Raw genomic sequence first — 22933 nt, 5'->3', positions numbered from 1 at the left:
CTGCAAACTCCTCCGGAGAAGCAGTATTTTTCACCCACCCCTACTCAATAGGGCCTTTAATTTTTGAAGGACTGGCTAATGGCTGCCTCCCTAAGTGAGTTTAACCGTGGAGACCCCAATCCCTATAGAACACAAACTTTATTGAAAACAAACCATGTAGAACCTGAATTCTGCACAGGATTAACTCTGAGGAATATGAACTCAGCAAGAACGAATCCTGCATACAATGATTCCTGCATAGCTTCAACCCTGCAGAAGATGAACCCTGCAGACCATGAACCTGCATAGCATGAACCCTGCATAGCATTAACCGTGCACACCCTGATGAACGCTGCATACCATAAACCCTGCATTCCATAAACCCTGCATAGGATGAAACCTGCAAAACCTGAACCCTGCAGAAAATGAATCCTGCAGAATGCAAACCGACTACAACACGAATCATGCACACCACAGAACAATGCAGAATATGATCTCTGCAGAACACAAACCTATGTATAACATGAGCTCTGCAATACAGAAACCCTGCAACAATACATGCTGAAAAACACCAGAGGTTGTAGAACATGGTTCCCAAAAGAACAAAGGTGAATGGATTCCAAGGGAATCAGTGACTTGGCAAATTGGGGTCAAGAGAAACATGCCTCTTGCAGTAAGGGCTCTTGTCTGTCCCTAATGCTAACGGGCAGTCCCTCGCCCTTGTCCCATCAGCATCTCTGAAGGTTTCCCAAGGCCCTCCCTGCCCTCGGGCTCCCCCCATCTGCGCCCTATCTGACGCTTCACCGGTGGAACACGGAGACCTTGGGTATTCATTGTACTCACCTCGTGACTTCATTCCGATAAACCTGTTCTCTACGATGTCAATGCGACCAACGCCATGTTTCGATCTGACGGACAGAAAAAGATAGAGACTGGTTATCTAATGGGCAGTGGTCCAAACAGCACTGTAAGTCCACCAGGAAGGATCTCGCCTACAGGGTAGGCCCAGAAGAAGTGGGTCAAGGTAAGGGATCAGGGTTGCACATAAACTGCAAGATCTACTGGTGGGAGATTGACTGCAGCAGAAGACAGAGAGCTCAGAATACAAGTGTGCACTTGATGGAAAGACAACACCAAGCATTTTCAGCAGACACTGTAGATAGAGCTGTGGAAGAGGCATGGGTGAGAGAAAAGACACACAAAAGCATCCAGCAAAAGTGCATATTAGGAAGAATTACAAGGATCTGGAAGCATCCAGGAATATCTTAAGGAAGCTCAACAATACAACCCTGAAGAACTTAGAGAAAAACAGGAGAACACAGGAAGAGGCAAGAAAGCAACAGACAAGAGGAGAAAAAATAAATGCTAAACACACAATGCGACGCAAAAGAGAAAACAAGAAACAAAAATAATCAACCAGAACGCAACCAATAAAAACAGAGGGAGATCCTGGAGGAGAACAAAATAAACACAAAAGAAGTTGTCTGAGGAAGTCTATCAAATACAGGAAAAGAGCTCATAGGAAACACGAAAGAGAGAGGAAAGGGCAGAACAACCATGAAACAAAAGCTGGGAGGACAGAAATTACTCCAACGAACATAATGAGCAAGAGAACCATAAAACACACAGGAAGAGGCAGGAGAACCATAAAACACACAGGAAGTGTCAGGAGAACCTGAAAACACATAGGAAGTGTCAGGAGAACCAGAAAACACACAGGAAGTGTCAGGAGAACCTGAAAACACACAGGAAGTGTCAGGAGAAGCAACTAAGACATAGCAAGAAGAAACAGGAAAACCATGAAATACTCAGGAAGCAGTGGTAGGAGTTCTAGGGAACACACAGGAAGGAGCAGGAAGAGAACCAGGAAACACACAGGAAGGGGCTGGAGGAAACCCAACTAAGACACAGGAAAAAGCAAGCAGAAAACCATGGAATGCATAGGAAGGGATGGAAATAGTACATCAAATGCACATGGGGACGCAAGAGAAGAGACCGGAGGAATACCATGGAACACACAGTAAGGGGCAGAAAGAGGACCATGGAACACACAGGAAGGGGCAGGAAGAGCACATTGAAACACAGAGGAAGGAGCAGGAAGAGGACCATGGAACACAAAGGAAGGGGCAAGAAGAGCACTATGGAACACACAGGAAGGGGCAGAAACAGCACATTGAAACACAGAGGAAGGAGCAGGAAGAGCACCATGGAACACACAGGAAGGGGCACAGGAAGAGCACCATGGAACATACAGGAAGGAGCAGGAAGAGCACCATGGAACACACAGGAAGGAGCAGGAAGAGAACCACGAAGCACACAGGAAGTGGCAGGAAGAGCGCCATGGAACACACAGGAAGGGGCAGAAAAAGGACCATGGAACACACAGGAAGAGAACCACGAAACACACAGGAAGGGGCAGAAAGAGGACCATGGAATACACAGGAAGGGGCAGGAAGAGAACCGTGGAACACACAGGAAGGGGCAGGAAGAGAACCACGAAACACACAGGAAGGGGCAGAAAGAGAACCACGAAACACACAGGAAGGGGCAGGAAGAGCACATTGGAACACAAAGGAAGGGGCAGGAAGAGCACATTGGAACACAAAGGAAAGGGCAGGAAGAGCACCATGGAACACACAGGAAGGGGCAGAAAGAGGACCATGGAATACACAGGAAGGGGCAGGAAGAGAACCATGGAACAAGGAGGAAGGAGCAGGAAGAGAACCATGGAGCACACAGGAAGGGGCAGGAAGAGCACATTGGAACACACAGGAAGGGGCAGGAAAAGAACCACCAAACACACAGGAAGGGGCAGGAAGTGCACCATGGAGCACACAGGAAGAGCACCATGGAACACACAGGAAGGGGCAGGAAGAGAACCACGAAACACACAGGAAGGGGCAGGAAATGCACTATGGAACACACAGGAAGGGGGAGGAAGAGCAACATGGAAAACACAGGAAGGGAACCACGAAACACACAGGAAGGGGCAGGAAGAGAACCACAAAACACACAGGAAGGGGCAGGAAGAGAACCACGAAACACACAGGAAGGGGCAGGAAGTGCACCATGGAACACACAGGAAGGGGCAGAAAGAGGACCATGGAATACACAGGAAGGGGCAGAAAGAGAACCATGGAACAAGGAGGAAGGAGCAGGAAGAGCACCATGGAACACACAGGACGGAGCAGGAAGAGGGTGGCATGAGAACTACAGATTCACAGGAGGGGTACCACAGGACACATAGGAAGGGGTGGCGTGAGTACTACAGATTCACAGGATGGGTACCACAGGACACACAGGAAGGGGTGGGGTGAACACTACAGATTCACAGGAGGAATACCACAGGACACACAGGAAGGGGTGGGGAGAGTACTACAGATTCACAGGAGGAGTGCCACAGGAAGGTGTGTGAAGAGCACAGGAGACACACAGGAGGGGTACCACAGAACACACAGGAAGATGAGTGAAGAGCGCAGGAGATACACAGGAGGGGCACCACAGGACACACAGGAAGGTGAGTGAAGAGTACAGGAGACACACAGGAGGAGTACCACAGAACACACAGGAAGGTGAGTGAAGAGCGCAGGAGATACACAGGAGGGGTACCACAGGACACACAGGAAGGTGTGTGAAGAGCACAGGAGACACACAGGAGGGGTACCACAGGACACACAGGAAGGGGTGCAGAGAATACTATGGATTCACAGGACACACAGGAAGGTGAGTGAAGAGCGCAGGAGACACACAGGAGGGGTACCACAGGACACACAGGAAGGTGAGTGAAGAGCACAGGAGACACACAGAAGGGGCACCACAGGACACACTGGAAGGTGTGTGAAGAATGCAGGAGACACGCAGGAGGGGTACCACAGGACACGCACGAAGGGGTGAAGAGAATACTATGGATTCACAAGAGGAGTACCACAGGACACACAGGAATGTGAGTGAACAGCGCAGGAGACACACAGGAGGGGGTACCACAGGAAACACAGGAAGGTGAGTGAAGAGCACAGGAGACACACAGGAGGGGGTACCACAGGACACACCAGAAGGTGTGTGAAGAATGCAAGAGACACGCAGGAGGGGTACCACAGAACACACAGGAAGGTGAGTGAAGGGTACAGGAGATACACAGGAGGGGTACCACAGGTCACACAGGAAGGTGAGTGAAGAGCTCAGGAGACATGCAGGAGGGGTACCACAGGACACACAGGAAGGTGAGTGAAGAGTACAGGAGACATGCAGGAGGGGTACCACAGGGAACACAGGAAGGTGAGTGAAGAGCACAGGAGACACATAGGAGGGGTACCACAGGACACACAGGAAGGGGTGCAGAGAATACTATGGATTCTCAGGAGGAGTACCACAGGAGACACAGTAAGGTGAGTGAACAGTACAGGAGCCACACAGGAGACACAGGAAGGTGTGTGAAGAGTGCAGGAGATACACAGGAGGGGTACCACAGAACACACAGGAAGGTGAGTGAAGGGTACAGGAGATACACAGGAGGGGTACCACAGGTCACACAGGAAGGTGAGTGAAGAGCTCAGGAGACATGCAGGAGGGGTACCACAGGACACACAGGAAGGTGAGTGAAGTGTACAGGAGACATGCAGGAGGGGTACCACAGGGAACACAGGAAGGTGAGTGAAGAGCACAGGAGACACATAGGAGGGGTACCACAGGACACACAGGAAGGGGTGCAGAGAATACTATGGATTCCCAGGAGGAGTACCACAGGAGACACAGTAAGGTGAGTGAACAGTACAGGAGCCACACAGGAGACACAGGAAGGTGTGTGAAGAGTGCAGGAGATACACAGGAGGGGTACCACAGGTCACACAGGAAGGTGAGTGAAGAGCACAGGAGACATGCAGGAGGGGTACCACAGGACACACAGGAAGGTGAGTGAAGTGCGCAGGAGACACGCAGGAGGGGTACCACAGGACACACAGGAAGGTGAGTGAAGAGTACAGGAGACACACAGGAGGGGTACCACAGGACACACAGGAAGGTGAGTGAAGAGTACAGGAGACACACTGGAGGGGTACCACAGGACACATAGGAAGGTGAGTGAAGAGTGCAGGAGATACACAGGAGGGGTACCACAGAAGACACAGGAAGGTGAGTGAAGAGCGCAGGAGACACACAGGAGGGGTACCACAGGACACACAGGAAGATGTGTGAAGAGCGCAGGAGATACACAGGAGGGGTACCACAGGACACACAGGAAGATGTGTGAAGACTGCAGGAGATACACAGGAAGGTGTGTGAAGAGCACAGGAGACACACAGGAGGGGTACCACAGGACACACAGGAAGGTGAGTGAAGAGTACAGGAGACACACAGGAGGGGTACCACAGGAGGCACAGGAAGGCGTGTGAAGAGTGCAGGAGATACACAGGAGGGGTACCACTGGACACACAGGAAGGTGAGTGAAGAGTGCAGGAGACACACAGGAGGGGTACCACAAGACACACAGGAAGCTGAGTGAAGAGCGCAGGAGACACGCAGGAGGGGTACCACAAGAAGGTGAGTGAAGAGTACAGGAGACACGCAGGAGGGGAACCACAGGACACACAGGAAGGTGAGTGAAGAGTGCAGGAGACACAAGAAAGTGTGTGAAGAGCGCAGGAGACACGCAGGAGGGGTACCACAGGACACACAGGAAAGTGAGTGAAGAGTGCAGGAGATACACAGGAGGGGTACCACAGAACACACAGGAAGGTGAGTGTAGGAAGTTGGCTCTGTATGTGCTATTTCAAAGTAAGGAATAGCATGCACAGAGTCCAAGGGTTCCCCTTAGAGGTAAAATAGTGGTAAAAATAGATAATACTAATGCTCTATTTTGTGGTAGTGTGGTCGAGCAGTAGGCTTATCCAAGGAGTAGTGTTAAGCACTTGTTGTACATACACATAGACAATAAATGAGGTACACACACTCAGAGACAAATCCAGCCAATAGGTTTTTGTATAGAAAAATATCTTTTCTTAGTTTATTTTAAGAACCACAGGTTCAAATTCTACATGTAATATCTCATTCGAACGGTATTGCAGGTAAGTACTTTAGGAACTTCAAATCATCAAAATTGCATGTATACTTTTCAAGTTATTGACAAATAGCTGTTTTAAAAGTGGACACTTAGTGCAATTTTCACAGTTCCTAGGGGAGGTAAGTATTTGTTAGGTTAACCAGGTAAGTAAGACACTTACAGGGCTTAGTTCTTGGTCCAAGGTAGCCCACCGTTGGGGGTTCAGAGCAACCCCAAAGTCACCACACCAGCAGCTCAGGGCCGGTCAGGTGCAGAGTTCAAAGTGGTGCCCAAAACGCATAGGCTAGAAAGGAGAGAAGGGGGTGCCCCGGTTCCGGTCTGCTTGCAGGTAAGTACCCGCGTCTTCGGAGGGCAGACCAGGGGGGTTTTGTAGGGCACCGGGGGGGACACAAGTCCACACAGAAATTTCACCCTCAGCAGCGCGGGGGCGGCCGGGTGCAGTGTAGGAACAGGCGTCGGGTTCGCAATGTTAGTCTATGAGAGATCTCGGGATCTCTTCAGCGCTGCAGGCAGGCAAGGGGGGGATTCCTCGGGGAAACCTCCACTTGGGCAAGGGAGAGGGACTCCTGGGGGTCACTTCTCCAGTGAAAGTCCGGTCCTTCAGGTCCTGGGGGCTGCGGGTGCAGGGTCTCTCCCAGGCGTCGGGACTTTAGGTTCAAAGAGTCGCGGTCAGGGGAAGCCTCGGGATTCCCTCTGCCGGCGGCGCTGTGGGGGCTCAGGGGGGACAGGTTTTGGTACTCACAGTATCAGAGTAGTCCTGGGGTCCCTCCTGAGGTGTCGGGTCTCCACCAGCCGAGTCGGGGTCGCCGGGTGCAGTGTTGCAAGTCTCACGCTTCTTGCGGGGAGCTTGCAGGGTTCTTTAAAGCTGCTGGAAACAAAGTTGCAGCTTTTCTTGGAGCAGGTCCGCTGTCCTCGGGAGTTTCTTGTCTTTTCGAAGCAGGGGCAGTCCTCAGAGGATGTCGAGGTCGCTGGTCCCTTTGGAAGGCGTCGCTGGAGCAGGATCTTTGGAAGGCAGGAGACAGGCCGGTGAGTTTCTGGAGCCAAGGCAGTTGTCGTCTTCTGGTCTTCCTCTGCAGGGGTTTTCAGCTAGGCAGTCCTTCTTCTTGTAGTTGCAGGAATCTAATTTTCTAGGGTTCAGGGTAGCCCTTAAATACTAAATTTAAGGGCGTGTTTAGGTCTGGGGGGTTAGTAGCCAATGGCTACTAGCCCTGAGGGTGGGTACACCCTCTTTGTGCCTCCTCCCAAGGGGAGGGGGTCACAATCCTAACCCTATTGGGGGAATCCTCCATCTGCAAGATGGAGGATTTCTAAAAGTTAGAGTCACCTCAGCTCAGGACACCTTAGGGGCTGTCCTGACTGGCCAGTGACTCCTCCTTGTTATTCTCATTATCTTCTCCGGCCTTGCCGCCAAAAGTGGGGCCTGGCCGGAGGGGGCGGGCAACTCCACTAGCTGGAGTGTCCTGCTGGGTTGGCACAAAGGAGGTGAGCCTTTGAGGTTCACCGCCAGGTGTGACAATTCCTGCCTGGGAGAGGTGTTAGCATCTCCACCCAGTGCAGGCTTTGTTACTGGCCTCAGAGTGACAAAGGCACTCTCCCCATGGGGCCAGCAACATGTCTCGGTTTGTGGCAGGCTGCTAAAACTAGTCAGCCTACACAGATAGTCGGTTAAGTTTCAGGGGGCACCTCTAAGGTGCCCTCTGTGGTGTATTTTACAATAAAATGTACACTGGCATCAGTGTGCATTTATTGTGCTGAGAAGTTTGATACCAAACTTCCCAGTTTTCAGTGTAGCCATTATGGTGCTGTGGAGTTCGTGTTTGACAGACTCCCAGACCATATACTCTTATGGCTACCCTGCACTTACAATGTCTAAGGTTTTGTTTAGACACTGTAGGGGTACCATGCTCATGCACTGGTACCCTCACCTATGGTATAGTGCACCCTGCCTTAGGGCTGTAAGGCCTGCTAGAGGGGTGTCTTACCTATACTGCATAGGCAGTGAGAGGCTGGCATGGCACCCTGAGGGGAGTGCCATGTCGACTTACTCGTTTTGTCCTCACTAGCACACACAAGCTGGCAAGCAGTGTGCCTGTGCTGAGTGAGAGGTATCCAGGGTGGCATAAGACATGCTGCAGCCCTTAGAGACCTTCCTTGGCATCAGGGCCCTTGGTACTAGAAGTACCAGTTACAAGGGACTTATCTGGATGCCAGGGTCTGCCAATTGTGGATACAAAAGTACAGGTTAGGGAAAGAACACTGGTGCTGGGGCCTGGTTAGCAGGCCTCAGCACACTTTCAATTGTAAACATAGCATCAGCAAAGGCAAAAAGTCAGGGGGCAACCATGCCAAGGAGGCATTTCCTTACACAACCCCCCCCCAAACGAAAGAGGATGAGACTAACCTTTCCCAAGAGAGTCTTCATTTTCTAAGTGGAAGAACCTGGAAAGGCCATCTGCATTGGCATGGGCAGTCCCAGGTCTGTGTTCCACTATAAAGTCCATTCCCTGTAGGGAGATGGACCACCTCAACAGTTTAGGATTTTCACCTTTCATTTGCATCAGCCATTTGAGAGGTCTGTGGTCAGTTTGAACTAGGAAGTGAGTCCCAAAGAGGTATGGTCTCAGCTTCTTCAGGGACCAAACCACAGCAAAGGCCTCCCTCTCAATGGCACTCCAACGCTGCTCCCTGGGGAGTAACCTCCTGCTAATGAAAGCAACAGGCTGGTCAAGGCCATCATCATTTGTTTGGGACAAAACTGCCCCTATCCCATGTTCAGAGGCATCAGTCTGCACAATGAACTGCTTAGAATAATCTGGAGCTTTGAGAACTGGTGCTGAGCACATTGCCTGTTTCAGGGTGTCAAAGGCCTGTTGGCATTCCACAGTCCAGTTTACTTTCTTGGGCATTTTCTTGGAGGTGAGTTCAGTGAGGGCTGTCACAATGGATCCATATCCCTTCACAAACCTCCTGTAATACCCAGTCAAGCCAAGGAATGCCCTGACTTGAGTCTGGGTTTTTGGAGCTACCCAGTCCAGAATAGTCTGGATCTTGGGTTGGAGTGGCTGAACTTGGCCTCCACCTACAAGGTGGCCCAAGTAAACCACAGTTCCCTGCCCTATCTGGCATTTGGATGCCTTGATAGAGAGGCCTGCAGATTGCAGAGCCTTCAAAACCTTCCTCAGGTGGACCAGGTGATCCTGCCAGGTGGAGCTAAAGACAGCAATATCATCAAGATAAGCTGTGCTAAAGGACTCCAAGCCAGCAAGGACTTGATTCACCAACCTTTAGAAGGTGGCAGGGGCATTCTTTAAACCAAAGGGCATAACAGTAAACTGATAATGCCCATCAGGTGTGGAGAATGCTGTCTTTTCTTTTGCTCCAGGTGCCATTTTTATTTGCCAGTACCCTGCTGTCAAGTCAAAGGTACTTAGAAATTTGGCAGCACCTAATTTATCAATGAGCTCATCAGCTCTTGGAATTGGATGGGCATCTGTCTTGGTGACAGAATTGAGCCCTCTGTAGTCCACACAAAACCTCATCTCTTTCTTTCCATCTTTGGTGTGAGGTTTGGGGACTAAGACCACTGGGCTAGCCCAGGGGCTGTCAGAGCGCTCAATTACTCCCAATTCCAGCATCTTGTGGACTTCCACCTTGATGCTTTCCTTAACATGGTCAGACTGTCTAAAGATTTTGTTCTTGACAGGCATACTGTCTCCTGTGTCCACATCATGGGTACACAGGTGTGTCTGACCAGGGGTTAAGGAGAAGAGTTCAGGAAACTGTTGTAGGACTCTCCTACAATCAGCTTGCTGTTGGCCAGAGAGGGTGTCTGAGTAGATCACTCCATCTACTGTGCCATCTTTTGGGTCTGATGACAGAAGATCAGGGAGAGGTTCACTCTCTGCCTCCTGATCCTCATCTGTTACCATCAACAGATTCACATCAGCCCTGTCATGGAAGAGCTTAAGGCGGTTCACATGGATCACCCTCTTGGGGCTCCTGCTTGTGCCCAGGTCCACCAGGTAGGTGACCTGACTCTTCCTTTCTAGTACTGGGTAAGGGCCACTCCATTTGTCCTGGAGTGCCCTGGGAGCCACAGGCTCCAGAACCCAGACTTTCTGCCCTGGTTGGAACTCAACCAGTGCAGCCTTTTGGTCATACCAAAACTTCTGGAGCTGTTGGCTGGCCTCAAGGTGTTTGGTTGCCTTTTCCATGTACTCTGCCATTCTAGAGCGAAGGCCAAGTACATAGTCCACTATGTCCTGTTTAGGCTCATGGAGAGGTCTCTCCCAGCCTTCTTTAACAAGGGCAAGTGGTCCCCTTACAGGATGACCAAACAGAAGTTCAAAGGGTGAGAATCCTACTCCCTTCTGTGGCACCTCTCTGTAAGCGAAAAGCAGACATGGCAAGAGGACATCCCATCTCCTTTTGAGTTTTTCTGGGAGCCCCATGATCATGCCCTTTAATGTCTTGTTGAATCTCTCAACTAAGCCATTAGTTTGTGGATGGTATGGTGTAGTGAATTTATAAGTCACCCCACACTCATTCCACATGTGCTTTAGGTATGCTGACATGAAGTTGGTACCTCTGTCAGACACCACCTCCTTAGGGAAACCCACTCTGGTAAAGATACCAATGAGGGCCTTGGCTACTGCAGGGGCAGTAGTCGACCTAAGGGGAATAGCTTCAGGATACCTGGTAGCATGATCCACTACTACCAGGATATACATATTTCCTGAGGCTGTGGGAGGTTCTAGTGGACCAACTATGTCCACACCCACTCTTTCAAAGGGAACCCCCACCACTGGAAGTGGAATGAGGGGGGCCTTTGGATGCCCACCTGTCTTACCACTGGCTTGACAGGTGGGGCAGGAGAGGCAAAACTCCTTAACCATGTTGGACATATTGGGCCAGTAGAAGTGGTTGACTAACCTCTCCCACGTCTTGGTTTGTCCCAAATGTCCAGCAAGGGGAATGTCATGGGCCAATGTTAGGATGAACTCTCTGAACAGCTGAGGCACTACCACTCTCCTAGTGGCACCAGGTTTGGGGTCTCTGGCCTCAGTGTACAGGAGTCCATCTTCCCAATAGACCCTATGCGTTCCATTTTTCTTGCCTTTGGACTCTTCAGCAGCTTGCTGCCTAAGGCCTTCAAGAGAGGGACAGGTTTCTTGTCCCTTACACAGCTCCTCCCTTGAGGGTCCCCCTGGGCCTAAGAGCTCAACCTGGTAAGGTTCAAGCTCCAAAGGCTCAGTTCCCTCAGAGGGCAGAACTTCTTCCTGAGAAGAGAGGTTCCCTTTCTTTTGCTGTGTTGCAGTTGGTTTCCCAACTGACTTTCCTTTCCTCTTGGTAGGCTGGGCCATTCTTCCAGACTCCAGCTCTACTTGTTCACCCTGTGCCTTGCATTGTGCTCTTGTTTTCACACACACCAGTTCAGGGATACCCAGCATTGCTGCATGGGTTTTTAGTTCTACCTCAGCCCATGCTGAGGACTCCAGGTCATTTCCAAGCAGACAGTCCACTGGGATATTTGAGGAGACCACCACCTGTTTCAGACCATTGACCCCTCCCCATTCTAAAGTAACCATTGCCATGGGATGTACTTTTTTCTGATTGTCAGCGTTGGTGACTGTGTAAGTTTTTCCAGTCAGGTATTGGCCAGGGGAAACCAGTTTCTCTGTCACCATGGTGACACTGGCACCTGTATCCCTCAGGCCCTCTATTCTAGTCCCATTAATTAAGAGTTGCTGTCTGTATTTTTGCATGTTAGGCGGCCAGACAGCTAGTGTGGCTAAATCCACCCCACCCTCAGAAACTAGAGTAGCTTCAGTGTGGACCCTGATTTGCTCTGGGCACACTGTTGATCCCACTTGGAGACTAGCCATACCAGTGTTACCTGGATGGGAGTTTGGAGTGGAACCTTTCTTGGGACAGGCCTTGTCTCCAGTTTGGTGTCCATGCTGTTTACAGCTATGACACCAGGCCTTTTTGGGATCAAAGTTTTTACCCTTGTACCCATTGTTTTGTGAAGAGGCTCTGGGCCCACCCTCCTGTGCAGGTTTTTGGGGGCCTGTAGAAGACTCTTTACTATTTTTAGTTTTGGTTGTCTCATCACCCTTCCCCTGGGGAGTCTTTGTGACCCCTTTCTTTTGGTCACCCCCTGTTGAAGTCTTGGACACCCTTGTCTTGACCCAATGGTCCGCCTTCTTTCCCAATTCTTGGGGAGAAATTGGTCCTAGGTCTACCAGATGCTGATGCAGTTTATCATTGAAACAATTACTTAACAGGTGTTCTTTCACAAATAAATTGTACAGCCCATCATAATTACTTACACCACTGCCTTGAATCCAACCATCTAGTGTTTTCACTGAGTAGTCAACAAAGTCAACCCAGGTCTGGCTCGAGGATTTTTGAGCCCCCCTGAACCTAATCCTGTACTCCTCAGTGGAGAATCCAAAGCCCTCAATCAGGGTACCCTTCATGAGGTCATAAGATTCTGCATCTTGTCCAGAGAGTGTGAGGAGTCTATCCCTACACTTTCCTGTGAACATTTCCCAAAGGAGAGCACCCCAGTGAGATCTGTTCACTTTTCTGGTTACACAAGCCCTCTCAAAAGCTGTGAACCATTTGGTGATGTCATCACCATCTTCATATTTAGTTACAATCCCTTTAGGGATTTTCAACATGTCAGGAGAATCTCTGACCCTATTTATGTTGCTGCCACCATTGATGGGTCCTAGGCCCATCTCTTGTCTTTCCCTCTCTATGGCTAGGATCTGTCTTTCCAAAGCCAATCTTTTGGCCATCCTGGCTAACTGGATGTCCTCTTCACTGGGGCTATCCTCAGTGATTTCAGAGGTGTTGGTCTCTCCTGTGAGGGAACCAGCATCTCTGACTATTATTTTAGGAGTCAGGGTTTGAGGGACCCTGTTCTCCCTAGATAGGATTGGTCGGGGGGAATTGTCCTCCAAATCACTATCGTCTTCCTCTGAGTTGCCACCCTCAGAGGGGTTGGCCTTTTCAAACTCTGCCAAAAGCTCCTGGAGCTGTATTTTGGTAGGTTTGGGGCCCACTGTTATTTTCTTTATTTTACAGAGTGACCTTAGCTCCCTCATCTTAAGATGGAGGTAAGGTGTGGTGTCGAGTTCCACCACAGTCACATCTGTGCTAGACATTTTGCTTCTAAAAGTTGGAATACTTTTTAAGAATCTACAACTGGTTCTAGAATCTAATTCAAACTTTTACAAACTTTTAAACTCTAAAAGAAATGCTAAACAGGATCTAACACAAGGCCCTAGCAGGTCTTTTAAGAATTTAGAAAACTTTTCAAATTGCAAAAATCAATTTCTAATGACAATTTTGGAATTTGACGTGTGATCAGGTATTGGCTGAGTAGTCCAGCAAATGCAAAGTCTTGTACCCCACCGCTGATCCACCAATGTAGGAAGTTGGCTCTGTATGTGCTATTTCAAAGTAAGGAATAGCATGCACAGAGTCCAAGGGTTCCCCTTAGAGGTAAAATAGTGGTAAAAATAGATAATACTAATGCTCTATTTTGTGGTAGTGTGGTCGAGCAGTAGGCTTATCCAAGGAGTAGTGTTAAGCACTTGTTGTACATACACATAGACAATAAATGAGGTACACACACTCAGAGACAAATCCAGCCAATAGGTTTTTGTATAGAAAAATATCTTTTCTTAGTTTATTTTAAGAACCACAGGTTCAAATTCTACATGTAATATCTCATTCGAACGGTATTGCAGGTAAGTACTTTAGGAACTTCAAATCATCAAAATTGCATGTATACTTTTCAAGTTATTGACAAATAGCTGTTTTAAAAGTGGACACTTAGTGCAATTTTCACAGTTCCTAGGGGAGGTAAGTATTTGTTAGGTTAACCAGGTAAGTAAGACACTTACAGGGCTTAGTTCTTGGTCCAAGGTAGCCCACCGTTGGGGGTTCAGAGCAACCCCAAAGTCACCACACCAGCAGCTCAGGGCCGGTCAGGTGCAGAGTTCAAAGTGGTGCCCAAAACGCATAGGCTAGAAAGGAGAGAAGGGGGTGCCCCGGTTCCGGTCTGCTTGCAGGTAAGTACCCGCGTCTTCGGAGGGCAGACCAGGGGGGTTTTGTAGGGCACCGGGGGGGACACAAGTCCACACAGAAATTTCACCCTCAGCAGCGCGGGGGCGGCCGGGTGCAGTGTAGGAACAGGCGTCGGGTTCGCAATGTTAGTCTATGAGAGATCTCGGGATCTCTTCAGCGCTGCAGGCACGCAAGGGGGGGATTCCTCGGGGAAACCTCCACTTGGGCAAGGGAGAGGGACTCCTGGGGGTCACTTCTCCAGTGAAAGTCCGGTCCTTCAGGTCCTGGGGGCTGCGGGTGCAGGGTCTCTCCCAGGCGTCGGGACTTTAGGTTCAAAGAGTCGCGGTCAGGGGAAGCCTCGGGATTCCCTCTGCCGGCGGCGCTGTGGGGGCTCAGGGGGGACAGGTTTTGGTACTCACAGTATCAGAGTAGTCCTGGGGTCCCTCCTGAGGTGTCGGGTCTCCACCAGCCGAGTCGGGGTCGCCGGGTGCAGTGTTGCAAGTCTCACGCTTCTTGCGGGGAGCTTGCAGGGTTCTTTAAAGCTGCTGGAAACAAAGTTGCAGCTTTTCTTGGAGCAGGTCCGCTGTCCTCGGGAGTTTCTTGTCTTTTCGAAGCAGGGGCAGTCCTCAGAGGATGTCGAGGTCGCTGGTCCCTTTGGAAGGCGTCGCTGGAGCAGGATCTTTGGAAGGCAGGAGACAGGCCGGTGAGTTTCTGGAGCCAAGGCAGTTGTCGTCTTCTGGTCTTCCTCTGCAGGGGTTTTCAGCTAGGCAGTCCTTCTTCTTGTAGTTGCAGGAATCTAATTTTCTAGGGTTCAGGGTAGCCCTTAAATACTAAATTTAAGGGCGTGTTTAGGTCTGGGGGGTTAGTAGCCAATGGCTACTAGCCCTGAGGGTGGGTACACCCTCTTTGTGCCTCCTCCCAAGGGGAGGGGGTCACAATCCTAACCCTATTGGGGGAATCCTCCATCTGCAAGATGGAGGATTTCTAAAAGTTAGAGTCACCTCAGCTCAGGACACCTTAGGGGCTGTCCTGACTGGCCAGTGACTCCTCCTTGTTATTCTCATTATCTTCTCCGGCCTTGCCGCCAAAAGTGGGGCCTGGCCGGAGGGGGCGGGCAACTCCACTAGCTGGAGTGTCCTGCTGGGTTGGCACAAAGGAGGTGAGCCTTTGAGGTTCACCGCCAGGTGTGACAATTCCTGCCTGGGAGAGGTGTTAGCATCTCCACCCAGTGCAGGCTTTGTTACTGGCCTCAGAGTGACAAAGGCACTCTCCCCATGGGGCCAGCAACATGTCTCGGTTTGTGGCAGGCTGCTAAAACTAGTCAGCCTACACAGATAGTCGGTTAAGTTTCAGGGGGCACCTCTAAGGTGCCCTCTGTGGTGTATTTTACAATAAAATGTACACTGGCATCAGTGTGCATTTATTGTGCTGAGAAGTTTGATACCAAACTTCCCAGTTTTCAGTGTAGCCATTATGGTGCTGTGGAGTTCGTGTTTGACAGACTCCCAGACCATATACTCTTATGGCTACCCTGCACTTACAATGTCTAAGGTTTTGTTTAGACACTGTAGGGGTACCATGCTCATGCACTGGTACCCTCACCTATGGTATAGTGCACCCTGCCTTAGGGCTGTAAGGCCTGCTAGAGGGGTGTCTTACCTATACTGCATAGGCAGTGAGAGGCTGGCATGGCACCCTGAGGGGAGTGCCATGTCGACTTACTCGTTTTGTCCTCACTAGCACACACAAGCTGGCAAGCAGTGTGTCTGTGCTGAGTGAGAGGTATCCAGGGTGGCATAAGACATGCTGCAGCCCTTAGAGACCTTCCTTGGCATCAGGGCCCTTGGTACTAGAAGTACCAGTTACAAGGGACTTATCTGGATGCCAGGGTCTGCCAATTGTGGATACAAAAGTACAGGTTAGGGAAAGAACACTGGTGCTGGGGCCTGGTTAGCAGGCCTCAGCACACTTTCAATTGTAAACATAGCATCAGCAAAGGCAAAAAGTCAGGGGGCAACCATGCCAAGGAGGCATTTCCTTACAGTGAGTGAAGAGCGCAGGAGACACACAGGAGGGGTACCACAGGACACACAGGAAGATGTGTGAAGAGCGCAGGAGATACACAGGAGGGGTACCACAGGACACACAGGAAGATGTGTGAAGAGTGCAGGAGATACACAGGAAGGTGTGTGAAGAGCACAGGAGACACACAGGAGGGGTACCACAGAACACACAGGAAGGTGTGTGAAGAGCACAGGAGACACACAGGAGGGGTACCACACGACACACAGGAAGGTGAGTGAAGAGCGCAGGAGACACGCAGGAGGGGTACTACAGAACACACAGGAAGGTGTGTGAAGAGTCTAGGAGATACACAGGAGGGGTACCACAGGACACACAGGAAGGTGAGTGAAGAGTACAGGAGACACACAGGAGGGGTACCACATTAGACACAGGAAGGTGTGTGAAGAGTGCAGGGGATACACAGGAGGGGTACCACAGGACACACAGGAAGGTGAGTGAAGAGTACAGGAGACATGCAGGAGGGGTACCACAGGACACACAGGAAGGTGTGTGAAGCGCACAGGAGACACGCAGGAGGGGTACCACAGGACACACAGGAAAGTGTGTGAAGAGCACAGGAGACACGCAGGAGGGGTACCACAGGACACACAGGAAGGTGAGTGAAGAGCGCAGGAGACACGCAGGAGGGGTACCACGGGACACACAGGAAGGTGAGTGAAGAGCGCAGGAGACACGTAGGTACCGCAGGACACACAGGAAGGTGTGTGAAGAGCACAGGAGACACACAGGAGGGGTACCACACGACACACAGGAAGGGGTGGGCGAGTACTACAGATTCACAGGAGGGGTACCACAGGACACACAGGAAGGGGTGCAGAGAATACTATGGATTCACAGGAGGAGTACCACAGGACACACAGAAAGGGGTGGGGTGAGTAATACAGATTCACAGGAGGAGTACCATAGGAAGGCGTGTGAAGAGCACAGGAGACACACAGGAGTGGTACCACAGGACACACAGGAAGGTGAGTGAAGAGCACAGGAGACACACAGGAGGGGTACCACAGGACACACAGGAAGATGTGTGAAGAGTGCAGGAGATACACAGGAGGGGTACCAGGACACACAGGAAGGGGTGCAGAGAATACTATGGATTCACAGGAGGAGTACCACAGGACACACAGGAAGGGGTAGGGTGAGTAATACAGATTCACAGGAGGAGTACCACAGGAAGGCGTGTGAAGAGCACAGGAGGCACACAGGAGGGGTACCACAGGACACACAGGAAGGTGTGTGAAGGGTGCAGGAGATACACAGGAGGGGTACCACAGGACACACAGGTGTGTGAAGAGCACAGGAGACACACAGGAGTGGTACCACAGGACACACAGGAAGATGAGTGAAGAGCACAGGAGACACACAGGAGGGGTACCACAGGACACACAGGAAGGCGTGTGAAGAGCACAGGAGACACACAGGCAGAAGCAAAGGAGAAGAACGAGAAACAAAACCCAGAGAAGCAGAACATGAAGTGCAGCCTGGGGGAGGGCTGGGGAGGAGGGGGCCAGGCTCAGAAGAAGCAGGAGACAGAGCAGAAGGGGGACAGAAAGCATGGGGGTCTGGCAGGTGAACAGGGGGTGCACACATCACTTACGCAATCCCATTAAGGTACAGGAAGAGCTCCAGAGATGAACTGTGAGTGGTTCCGTCGCCAACATTCGTCACCCGCACGGGGACCCCTGGGAAGAGCGGCAGAAAGAGAAGGGAGACATATCACGACACAGAACATGTATCACCAAGTAGAATGTTGGCCGTGCGAGGCTGACATATCACAACACAAAACACATATCACCAGGGGCACAGGTGGTCGTGTGAGCCTGATATATTATACACAGTACACATATCTTTAGGGACGGTGGTGGTCACGTGAGCGTGCCATATCATGACACAGAACACATATCACCAAGGACAGTGCTGGACGTACGAGCCTGACATATCACGACACAGAACAGATACCACCAGGAATAGTGCTGGTCCTGCGAACCTGACATATCACGACACATAACAGATATCACCAGGGAGATTGGTGGCAGTGGGAGCCTGACATATCACGACAGGGAATATGTAACTTCAAACTACACTTCTACCTTCCGAGAGACAGTGGGGATGGAGGCAGTGGGGGAAAGGAAGACGGGAGAAGAGAGAGAGCGGGACAGAGAGTGGAGGGGCGGAGAGTGGTGAGGGAGGAAGAATGAGGGAGTCAAAGGGTAAAAAGGATGCACAGGGTGATAGAGTGAGCAGGGGAGTGAGGACGAGGCAGGACAGAAGGAGGAACACGGAGAAAGAGGGGAGAGGGTGAGGAGCAGACTGGTAGGAAGAGAAGAGTAAGGGAGGGAGAAAGAAAAGGCAGAGGTGGGAGAGCACGAAAGTAGATGGAGAGAGAGAGGAGAGCGCAGGACAGTGAAAGAGGGACAGAGGCAGGGAGGTGAGAGAGCGGGGGAGTGAGAGAGGGAGAGGGACAGAGGCAGGGAGGTGAGAGAGCGGGGGAGTGAGAGAGGGAGAGGGACAGAGGCAGGGAGGGGGAGAGCGACAGAGGCAGGGAGGTGAGGGAGCGAGGGAGTGAGAGAGGGACAGAGGCAAGGAGGGGAGAGAGCGAGACAGAGTGACAGACACAGACATGCTCGTGGTGGAGTGATGGGGTGAATGGGAGAGACAGGGAGTGGGAGGGACAGACAGACAGCCCTAGGAGGGAAGGGAGTGAGAGTGACAGGCAGACAGCCCTGGGAGGGGGTGAGAGAGACAGCCCTGGGAGGGAGAGGGACAGACAGACAGCCCTGGGAGTGAGGGAAGGGAGTGAGAGAGACAGCCCTGGGAGGGAGGGAAGGGCATGAGAGAGAGACAGCCCTGGGAGGGAGGGAAGGGAATGAGAGAGAGACAGCCCTGGGGGGAGAGGGAAGGGAGTGACAGAAATATCCCTGGGAGGGAGGGAAGGGAGCTGCAGAGACAGACAGCCCTTGGCAGAGGGTGTGAGAGGGAGAGACAGCCCTGGGAGGGAGGACAGGGAGTGAGAGGGAGAGACAGCCCTGGGAGGGAGAGGGAGAGGCAGCCCTGGGAGGGAGGACAGGGAGTGAGAGGGCGAGACAGACAGACCTGGGAGGGAGGGGAGGGAGAGAGAGAGACAGCCCTGGGAGGGAGGGAAGGGACAGGGAGAGACAGCCCTGGGAGGGAGGGGGGCTTCGGTGGACATGGGAGGAAGGTAGTGAGAGGGAGAGACAGAGAGCCCTTGGCAGAGGGTGTGAGAGACAGCCCTGGGAGGGAGGGGAGGGAGAGGGACAGACAGACCTGGGAGGGAGGGAGAGGGAGAGGCAGGCCTGGGAGTGACGGGAGTGAGAGGGACAGACAGACAGCCCTGGGAGGGAGAGGAGGGGGTGAGAGAGACAGCCCTGGGAGGGAGGGGAGGGAGAGGGAGAGACAGCCCTGGGAGGGAGGGGAGGGAGAGGGAGAGACAGCCCTGGGAGGGAGAGACAGCCCTGGGAGGGAGGGGAGGGAGAGGGACAGATAGCCCTGGGAGGGAGGGGAGGGAGAGACAGCCCTGGGAGGGAGGGGAGGGAGAGGGATAGATAGCCCTGGGAGGGAGGGACAGGGAGAGACAGCCCTGGGAGGGAGAGGAGGGAGAGACAGCCCTGGGAGGGAGGGACAGGGAGAGACAGCCCTGGGAGGGAGAGGAGGGAGAGACAGCCCTGGGAGGGAGAGGGACAGACAGCCCTGGGAGGGAGGGGAGGGAGAGACAGCCCTGGGAGGGAGGGGAGGGAGAGGGAGAGACAGCCCTGGGAGAGAGGGGAGGGAGAGGGGCAGACAGCCCTGGGAGGGAGGGGGGCCTCGGTGGCCATGAGCCCCTCCCGCCGTCACGCAGGCACCGGCCCTAAACGGACCCGACAGATATGAACCACAAATAACTTCTTAAAAAGGCCTAAGCGACTGCAGCGCCAGAGGGGGGTCGCCGGGCACAATGGGGGGGAAAGGCAATAAAAGTGCCCCCACCCACCCCCCAATACTTCTTTTAGGGGGTGTGAAATCGCAGCCGTGCCCCGACCTAATCGAATTACACGCCCGCCTTTGTGCGCCAAGTGCACCTTCTGTCCCACCAGCCGGGGAGGGTGGGACCCCGGGACAGGCCCTGCGATCAGTGGGGGCTCCGAGGGCCCCCCCAACACTGTAACCTCTCTTTCTAAGACATCCCAACACATGCTGCACGGTACCCGCCTGCCAGCCATGAATGGGGCCCGGGAGGGGCCCCTCTTCAAGTGCCATGAAGGGGCTCTGAGCAGCGCCCCGGCGCTTGGGGGGGCTAATCCCCCCCATCTGCCCACTCATTACCATTTAGTGGCAATCAGTTGCCCATCAGGGCTGAAAGGGCCTGTTTCTGCTCATTACAGCTATTAAATGTAAACTTGGGCAGTTAGGGACCCTCCCCCCCCCCCCCAGATAGAGATCACTGTGGCAGCCAGTGACGGGGGGGACCCCCATCCTGTCCCCGGATTTCACGCTCCGAGGAGTGGCAGGGCCGAGGTTTGAGGAGGTGTGACACAAAGTTTGCATTTCCAGGAGCAGCGCCTATGAGGGTGCAGGACAGAGCCCAAAGATTGAGACAGGAAACCAAAAGGTGAGGCTCATGGGTAAGGAGTGAGACACTGACAACCAATGAGTGAGACTGACAACCAGACGGTGACGCTCATGAGTAAGGGGTGAGACACTGACACCCAGTGAGTGGTTCCCTGCTCTAAGTGAGACTAACACCCAAAGAGTGAGACTGAACAAAGCATGAGGCTCATGCCTAATGAGTGAGACACCAACGCCCAATGAGGGGTCCCTGTTCTAAGGAGTGAGACCCAATAAAGTGTGCGTCTCATGTCTAATGAGTGAGATACCAACGCCCAATGAGTGAACCCTGCTCTAAGGGGTGAGACCGAATAAAGTGTGTGACACCTCGTGCTGCAGAACTGCACCTGCCAGCGCAAGACACATCTATGCAAAATATTACATTTGGTTGTAGAGCAACATAGCGTGGTGCAAAGTGTTACATTTGTGGCGTACATTGACGGGGAGTGGTACAAAGTGTTACATTTGTGGCGTCAGTGACGAGGAGCGGTGCAAAGTGTTACATTTGTGGTGTACATTGACCAGGAGCGGTGCAAAGTGCTACATTTGTGGCATCAGTGAAGGGGAGCGGTGCAAAGTGCTACATTTGTGGCGTCAGTGACGGGGAGCGGTGCAAAGTGCTACATTTGTAGCATCAGTGACGGGGAGTGGTGCAAAGTGCTACATTTGTGGCGTACATTGACAGGGAGTGGTGCAAAGTGTTACATTTGTGGCGTACAGTGACAGGGAGCGGCGCAAAGTGTTACATTTGTAGTGTACATTGACGGGGAGCGGTGCAAAGTGTTACATTTGTGGCATCAGTGACGGGGAGCGGTGCAACGTGTTACATTTGTGGCATCAGTGACGGGGAGCTGAGCAAAGTGTTACATTTGTGGCGTCAGTGACAGGGAGCGGAGCAAAGTGTTACATTTGTGGTGTACATTGACGGGGAGCGGTGCAAAGTGTTACATTTGTGGCGTCAGTGACGAGGAGCGGTGCAAAGTGTTACATTTGTGGTGTACATTGACCAGGAGCGGTGCAAAGTGCTACATTTGTGGCATCAGTGACGGGGAGCGGTGCAAAGTGCTACATTTGTGGCGTCAGTGACGAGGAGCGGTGCAAAGTGTTACATTTGTGGTGTACATTGACCAGGAGCGGTGCAAAGTGTTACATTTGTGGCGTACATTGACCAGGAGCGGTGCAAAGTGTTACATTTGTGGCGTACATTGACCAGGAGCGGTGCAAAGTGTTACATTTGTGGCGTCAGTGACGAGGAGCGGTGCAAAGTGTTACATTTGTGGTGTACATTGACCAGGAGCGGTGCAAAGTGCTACATTTGTGGCATCAGTGACGGGGAGCGGTGCAAAGTGCTACATTTGTGGCGTCAGTGACGGGGAGCGGTGCAAAGTGCTACATTTGTGGCGTCAGTGACTGGGAGCGGTGCAAAGTGCTACATTTGTGGCGTACATTGAAAGGGAGTGGTGCAAAGTGTTACATTTGTGGCGTACAGTGACAGGGAGAGGCGCAAAGTGTTACATTTGTAGTGTACATTGACGGGGAGCGGTGCAAAGTGTTACATTTGTGGCATCAGTGACGGGGAGCGGTGCAACGTGTTACATTTGTGGCATCAGTGACGGGGAGCTGTGCAAAGTGTTACATTTGTGGCGTCAGTGACAGGGAGCGGAGCAAAGTGTTACATTTGTGGTGTACATTGACGGGGAGCGGTGCAAAGTGTTACATTTGTGGCGTCAGTGACGAGGAGCGGTGCAAAGTGTTACATTTGTGGTGTACATTGACCAGGAGCGGTGCAAAGTGCTACATTTGTGGCGTCAGTGACGGGGAGCGGTGCAAAGTGCTACATTTGTGGCGTCAGTGACTGGGAGCGGTGCAAAGTGTTACATTTGTGGCATCAGTGACGGGGAGCGGTGCAAAGTGCTACATTTGTGGCGTCAGTGACGGGGAGCGGTGCAAAGTGCTACATTTGTGGCGTCAGTGACTGGGAGCGGTGCAAAGTGTTACATTTGTGGCATCAGTGACGGGGAGCGGTGCAACGTGTTACATTTGTGGCATCAGTGACGGGGAGCTGTGCAAAGTGTTACATTTGTGGCGTCAGTGACAGGGAGCGGAGCAAAGTGTTACATTTGTGGTGTACAT

The 22933-nt window shown here is 52.1% G+C and overlaps 1 protein-coding gene across 1 annotated transcript in view; it reads right to left on the bottom strand.

Annotated features, from left to right (window-relative positions):
- ASS1 (argininosuccinate synthase 1) overlaps positions 1 to 22933 on the bottom strand; it is a 271201-nt gene that overhangs the window by 101732 nt on the left and 146536 nt on the right. Inside the window, exons 11-12 of the mRNA XM_069237057.1 lie at positions 17796 to 17880; positions 823 to 887 (exon numbers count right to left, since the gene is read on the bottom strand). Of these exons, the coding sequence (XP_069093158.1) occupies positions 823 to 887; positions 17796 to 17880 (150 nt within the window). The remainder of the gene's footprint in view (positions 1 to 822; positions 888 to 17795; positions 17881 to 22933) is intronic.

The sequence above is a fragment of the Pleurodeles waltl genome, chromosome 6 (genome assembly GCF_031143425.1).
Source record: "Pleurodeles waltl isolate 20211129_DDA chromosome 6, aPleWal1.hap1.20221129, whole genome shotgun sequence".
NCBI classification, from domain to species: Eukaryota; Metazoa; Chordata; class Amphibia; order Caudata; family Salamandridae; genus Pleurodeles; species Pleurodeles waltl.
The sequence above is the reverse complement of the archived record's forward strand: the minus strand, read 5'-3'. Positions and strand labels throughout refer to the sequence as shown.